The sequence below is a fragment of the Mesoplodon densirostris genome, chromosome 6 (assembly GCF_025265405.1).
Source record: "Mesoplodon densirostris isolate mMesDen1 chromosome 6, mMesDen1 primary haplotype, whole genome shotgun sequence".
Taxonomy (NCBI): Eukaryota; Metazoa; Chordata; class Mammalia; order Artiodactyla; family Ziphiidae; genus Mesoplodon; species Mesoplodon densirostris.
In genome coordinates, this window is record NC_082666.1 from 108,833,850 (window position 1) to 108,841,478 (window position 7,629).

A 7,629-nucleotide genomic window follows, 5' to 3' on the forward strand; every position below is an offset into this window, starting at 1 on the left:
CCAGAATTTACATGTGTCTCCAGTAAGAGTACATTAAATTGAGCTTAGTCTGCTCTTCTACTGGCATATTTGAGGTCCAAATAATTTGCTACTTAACTGGATTCAGTTACCTGTATTTGCAGGCACCTAAAACTCACCATGTTCCAAATTTCCCCCTTTATTGTTAGTAATTTTCTTGGGAATCTGGATAACATTAGACGGAATAAAGTTAGTGAGTGGCCCAGGAATGCCTGAAATTTTGTTTGTCAGAGTGGCCAGGGAAAGTTAAGCAAAGAAGACAACCAAATGAAAAACAGAATCACATTATTATGGCTGAGACAAGATTCCATGCAGAGCTCTCTGTGGAGCTGGGTTGGGTCATAACTTATGCCAGAGCTCTAGGAGGGGTTGACACCATCTCATGCCAAGCTCTCAGTTCTGGGCTAATGTCATCTCTGGTCCACTCTATGGAGTGGAAACTTTGGAGGAATGGCCAATGTGTTCCACGGTGTAGGAAGAGGGAAATTGTGAATGTTACTTTCTAAATTGTGGAGGAACTAACCACTGTAAATGTGCCTTGAACTATGGTGTTTAATTTGACCAGTCAGATCAATGGCTTTCCCCTTGAATGAAATGCTGCTACGTATATGAGCGGAAAAACAAAACTGGTGTAAGGAATAGATAGCTAGTGGGAAGCAGCCACATAGCACAGGGAGATCAGCTCTGTGCTTTGTGACCACCTAGAGGGGTGAGATAGGGAGGGTGGGAGGGAGGGAGATCCAAGAGGGAAGAGATATGGGGACATATGTATATGCATAACTGATTTACTTTGTTATAAAGCAGAAACTAACACACCATTGTAAAGCAATTATACTCCAATAAAGATGTTAAAAAAAAAAAAAACTAGTATAAGGAGATGGAGAGACTGGGAGTCTTATTTTCCCAGCAATTAACTTTTCCTCGACCATGACCTTCCCTTTGAGTCTCCTAGACCTTGGGGATGATCGCAACCCCTTGGGTTGGGTGTTGGCAACCCCATCTTCACTAGAACCTCTATAGTTAACTTTGATTTTTCCCACTCCGTCTATCCATCCCATGTATGCAGTCAGACATTTGATCTTGGACTTTTACTGACAAAATATCCTTGAATATAACCATTTCTTTTCACTCCCACTGCTACTGCTTTTGTCACTGCCTTAACTAGGGCTTTACCTTTAAGTCCTTTATATAAATATATAAATAAAATATACAAATAAATAAAATATAATATTAATTCTGATGATTTTAAAGTCTTTTCTTGATAAAGACTTTTCCTGATAAAGATACACAATATCTTATATAAATATTTGTGTATTATCTGTTCCTTTCTTAGAATTTTAGTCATATGATTCTATCTCTTGGTATGTCTAGAACTTTTTGATTGAATGCTGACTATTTTATTTGGCTTTTTAAATTTTTCTCAGTGGAAATGTTGTTTTGCTTCAAAATATTTTACTCTACCTGGAAGTAGCAAATCTTCAAATTACAATTTTTTAAATGCTTTCAAATATCAATACTATAGGTGTCACAAAATCTAGAAAAATGACATTTGAAAATTAACTACTGCCAGATGTGTCTCTATAAAACTTTTTCCCCACTCTTGTAGCTATATATTCTTTAACTGCCTCCTCATATGACAGTTTATGTGTTTTAGAAATAAAATTTTAAGAAATAAACTTTGTAGTTTATAGACATAGATTTCTTTTAACATGGTTGATTAGAGTTTGCTTTTAGTTATTAATAGTTTAGAAAAGTTTACTTCAGCGTCACAATTTATTATTGATAATGTCACATTAATTTTCATTGTTAACTTTGAGAAAAACTCTATGGATTACTTCCTCATAAATATTTACTATTATAAATGCATTACTGATTTCAGTACTGCTATAGGATTGTGCATTACAGGAATTCTGATAAAATACTCATTCACACCATTCCATTACACATATTATTGATGGGGTATATTCTTTATTTATTTATTTATTTTTGACTGTGTTGTGTCTTCGTTGCTGTGCGCAGGCTTTCTCTAGTTGCAGCGACTGGGGGATACTCTTTGTTGCGGTGTGCAGGCTTCTTATTGCGGTGGCTTCTCTTGTTGCAGAGCACAGGCTCTAGGCATGCAAGCTTCAGTAGTTGTGGCTCGCAGGCTCAGTAGTTGTGGCTCATGGGCTCTAGAGCGCAGGCTCCATAGCTGTGGCACACGGTCTTAGTTGCTCCGCGGCATTTGGGATCTTCCCGGACCGAGGCACGAACCCGTGTCCCCTGCATCGACAGGCAGACTCTCAACCACTGCACCACCAGGGAAGCCCTGGAGTATATTCTTGACAGAAGGAAATTTCCGTTTTGACTAAGCATTGAAGAAAACTGAATCTTTGACTTATCTTTCACATGCCTGATGATTGAAATAATTTTCCACAGAATAACTTCTGGTTTTATACTTTTCAATTCTTTTTTTCTTCTTCAAATGCACATGCTTTGAGAGCTGTGAAGTGCAAGACATGGCTATATTGTAAGGTGGTTTTTGTCCTTACGCTTCTGTGTCTTGTGCTAGTTAAGTCAGTAGAGTAGTCAGTAAGAGTACTGGAAGTTATTCCTGTAATGGGATATTATATAGTCAATTACATATGGTGGTGTCTGAAAATCACATAATAGCCTCACTTAAAACATCTCCTTAGCCAGATTTCAAAAAAGCCTGTGACCAATCCAATATGATCCAACATAGCGGACTGTGATAGAAGGAAAATTGGCAAAGAAATAGACGCTGGTCTTACCTGATGGAAGTTAAAATATCTCACTTTTGGCAATTTTGCAAAAACCTATAATTACATGAACTAATTTCTAGGGTTCTTCGTAGGACTTAAAAAGGAACCCATAGAGTTGTGGAACAACAATAGAAGCTACTGTGATGAGAAGCCCCAGCACCACAACAAAGAGTAGCCCCCACTTGCCGCAACTAGAGAAAGCCTGCACGCAGCACTGAAGACCCAATGCAGCCAAAATAAAAATAAATAAATAAAAATAAATAAATTTATCTTTTAAAAAGTAATACTCAGGTTTGAGTCATGAGAAATTTGATGAGGAGAAATTAGCTAATGTTTTCAGAACTTTTAAAATATCAAACTCAGTCTCTAAGATTTTAGCATTATATACAACATCGGTTACTTATTAGTGGTTTGGGAAGGCCAATTTAAAATTTTCTCATCTTACTGTATTGAAATTCATGGCCCTAATGTTTTCCACGTTGACTATATGAATGATGAAGAAAAGTCAATCATGTATTTCATTTCCATCTGGACAGAAAAGAATATTTTAGAAAGTGTTTGGACTACTGACTTTTGATTTCTTCTAAGGCAAATGGATAGGTAATTTTTATTCCCTGATTAGGAGAAAAATGGTGGAAGAGGGCAGGGTTAAGAATTAAGATTTCAAGAGCATGAGAGGTAGATGGCCAACCAGAGTTCCTAAGGTTTGGTGCCTGTAACTGTTGTCACCGCTTAAGCCTGCCAAAGCAGTGGTACGGCTGCTGGGCTCGTGTTTGCTACCTCTAGAAACATTCTTGCCAGTAGTGGCGGCAGCGGGACTCAATTACCCCCTTTTTTCACTCTCTCCAGAAGCTCCAGATGGCGTCTTCCATGGGCAACGTGGCCGACAGCACAGAACCAACGAAACGTATGCTTTCCTTCCAAGGGTTAGCTGAGTTGGCACATCGAGAATATCAGGCAGGAGATTTTGAGACAGCTGAGAGACACTGCATGCAGCTCTGGAGACAAGAGCCAGGCAATACTGGTGTACTTTTATTACTTTCATCTCTACACTTCCAGTGTCGAAGGCTGGACAGATCTGCCCACTTTAGTACTCTGGCAATTAAACAGAACCCTCTTCTGGCAGAAGCCTATTCGAATTTGGGGAATGTGTACAAGGAAAGAGGGCAGTTGCAGGAAGCAACTGAGCATTACCGGCATGCATTGCGTCTCAAACCAGATTTCATCGATGGTTATATTAACCTGGCAGCCGCATTGGTAGCAGCAGGCGACGTGGAAGGGGCAATACAAGCTTACGTCTCTGCTCTTCAGTACAATCCTTATTTGTACTGTGTTCGCAGTGACCTGGGGAACCTGCTCAAAGCCCTGGGTGGCTTAGAAGAAGCCAAGGCATGTTATTTGAAAGCAATTGAGATGCAACCGAACTTTGCAGTAGCTTGGAGTAATCTTGGCTGTGTTTTCAACGCACAAGGGGAGATTTGGCTTGCAATTCATCACTTTGAAAAGGCTGTCACCCTTGACCCCAATTTTCTGGATGCTTATATCAATTTAGGAAATGTCTTCAATGAGGCACGGATTTTTGACAGAGCTGTGGCAGCTTACCTTCGTGTCCTAAGCTTGAGTCCAAATCATGCAGTGGTACATGGCAACCTGGCTTGTGTATACTATGAGCAAGGCCTGATGGATCTGGCAATAGACACCTACAGGCGAGCTATTGAATTGCAACCACATTTCCCTGATGCTTACTGCAACCTAGGAAACGCTCTCAAAGAGAAGGGCAGTGTTGCTGAAGCAGAAGATTGTTATCATACAGCTCTCCGGCTGTGTCCCACCCATGCAGACTCTCTGAATAACCTAGCCAATAACAAAGGAGAACAGGGAAACAGTGAAGAGGCAGTTCGCTTGTATCGTAAAGCATTAGAGCTCTGCCCAGACTTTGCTGATGCCCATTCAAATTTAGCAAGTGTATTGAAGCAGCAGGGAAAACTGCACGAAGCTCTGATGCATTATAAGGAGGCTATTCGAATCAGTCCTACCTTTGCTGATGCCTACTGCAATATGGGAAACACCCTACGGGAGACGCAGGATGTTCAGGGAGCCTTGCAGTGTTATACTCGTGCCGTTCAGATCAGCCCTGCATTTGCGGATGCCCACAGCAATCTGGCTTCCATTCACCACGATTCAGGGAATATTCCAGAAGCAATTGCGTCTTATCGCACTGTTCTGAAGCTTCAACCTGACTTTCCTGACGCTTATTGTAATTTGGCTCATTGCCTGCAGGTTGTCTGTGATTGGACAGACTATGATGAGCGAATGAAGAAGTTGGTCAGCATTGTGGCTGACCAGTTGGAGAGGAATAGGTTGCCTTCTGTGCAGCCTCATCATAGTATGCTCTATCCTCTTTCTCATGGCTTCAGGAAGGCTATTGCTGAGAGACATGGGAACCTCTGCTTGGCTAATATAAGTGTCCTTCATAAACCACCGTTTGAACATCCAAAAGACTTGAAGCTCAGTGATGGTCAACTGCGTGTAGGATACGTGAGTTCTGACTTTGGGAATCATCCTACTTTTCATCTTATGCAGTCTATTCCAGGCTTGCACAATCCTGATAAATTTGAGATATTCTGTTATGCCCTGAGCCCACATGATGGCACAAACTTCCGAGCGAAGGTGATGGCAGAAGCCAGTCATTTCATTGATCTTTCTCAGATTCCATGCAATGGGAAAGCAGCTGATCACATCCATCAAGATGGTATACACATCCTTGTAAATATGAATGGTTATACCAGGGGTGCTCGAAATGAACTCTTTGCTCTCAGGCCAGCTCCTATTCAGGCAATGTGGCTGGGGTACCCTGGGACTAGTGGCACGCTTTTCATGGATTATATCATCACTGATCAGGAAACTTCACCTGCTGAAGTTGCTGAGCAGTATTCTGAGAAACTGGCTTATATGCCCCATACTTTCTTTATTGGTGATCATGCTAATATGTTCCCTCACCTGAAGAAAAAAGCCGTCATCGATTTTAAGTCCAATGGGCACATTTATGACAATCGGATTGTGCTGAATGGCATCGACCTCCAAGCCTTTCTTGATAGTTTATCAGATGTGCAAATAGTCAAGATGAAATGTCCTGATGGAGAAGACAATGCAGACAGCAGTAATACAACTCTTAATATGCCTGTCATTCCTATGAATACTGTTGCAGAAGCGGTTATTGAAATGATTAACAGAGGACAAATTCAGATTACAATGAATGGATTCAGTATTAGCAATGGGCTGGCAACTACCCTGATCAACAATAAGGCTGCCACTGGAGAGGAGGTTCCCCGTACCATTATTGTAACCACACGTTCTCAGTACGGGTTACCGGAAGATGCCATTGTGTACTGTAACTTTAATCAGTTATACAAAATTGACCCATCTACTTTGCAGATGTGGGCAAATATTCTGAAGCGTGTTCCCAATAGTGTACTGTGGCTGTTGCATTTTCCAGCAGCAGGAGAAGCTAATATTCAACAGTACGCACAAAATATGGGCCTTCCCCCGAACCGTATCATTTTTTCCCCTGTTGCTCCTAAAGAGGAACATGTTCGGAGAGGCCAGCTGGCTGATGTCTGCTTGGACACTCCACTCTGTAATGGACACACCACAGGGATGGACGTCCTTTGGGCAGGGACCCCCATGGTGACTATGCCAGGAGAGACTCTTGCTTCCCGAGTTGCAGCTTCCCAGCACACTTGTTTAGGCTGTCTTGAGCTGATTGCTAAAAATAGGCAAGAATATGAAGAGATAGCTGTGAAACTGGGAACTGATGTAGAATACCTGAAGAAAACTCGTGGCAAAGTCTGGAAGCAGAGAACATCTAGCCCTCTGTTCAACACCAAACAATACACAATGGAACTAGAGTGGCTCTATCTACAGATTATGCAGCTGGCAACAAACCTGATCACATGATTAAGCCTGTTGAAGTCACTGAGTCGGCCTAAATAATGACTGTGTGCCCAGGAGAATTACCCCTGTAGCTGAGCCTCAACCTTCTGGGGGAAAGGGAACTACTTTTTCAATATCATGTTGCAGATGGGTGACGCACAATGATAAGAAATAGCACAGCCAGACTTGCTTCCTGCATGATCATGACAGGGAGAGACACAAGAGATGGGAAACTGCTGTTCCACAAGGAGATTCCATCGAATTTTGCCGCAGCCAGGTGTCTGGAAGGTCTGGAAGGTAAGTCTGGAAGGTCTGATCTCCCTTGGTCTTCCAGGGGATGGATGGTTAGTGTGGAAGGGAGATAGAGATTGCCCAGCCGTTTTGTGATTATCATGGATGGATTGAGTCTTCTGAATTAATTTTTTTCGTTCTATTTTGGGTATTGGAGCTTTTAAAAATGTTTGGTTTGAGGTATTTTTATTCATGTGAAGTGTATATGATTCTCTTGAGATCAGGTGTTAAGCTGAAATATTCCTTGTTTTAGTTTCTGAACTCTACAGATAAATGGGGACTTTGCTGGTGTAGTCTTTTTATAGGCTTTATAAACCGCTTGAGCCTGTATCAGTCATTTTAGTGTCTGGCATAACGTTTGGAACTCTCAGTGCTTTTTTGGTTTGTAGATGATGGCTTCAATTCTTTTTCAGGTCCGTTTCCTTCTTCCCTTCCCCCCACTTTAAAAATCCTCCTGTAACTTGGCTAACAAAAAACCAAGTCTGATTCAAAACCTCCCAGAGTGTTTCTCTTAAACACATCATCTGGTGCCAAATGAAGATTCTTAGGAGTGCTTATTAATTATGAAGGGCACAGTTGTGGTACTGTCACTGATGATAAAAATAATGGATTTTTGGCCTACAGT

General features: G+C 41.4%; 1 protein-coding gene across 1 annotated transcript; it reads left to right on the top strand.

The window, feature by feature from the left end:
* Positions 1 to 3,638: 3,638 nt before the first annotated feature.
* Positions 3,639 to 6,737, top strand: LOC132491988 (UDP-N-acetylglucosamine--peptide N-acetylglucosaminyltransferase 110 kDa subunit-like). Its single transcript, XM_060101097.1, has one exon. It carries the CDS (start codon positions 3,639 to 3,641, stop codon positions 6,735 to 6,737), a length of 3,099 nt encoding a protein of 1,032 aa, XP_059957080.1.
* Positions 6,738 to 7,629: the final 892 nt, after the last annotated feature.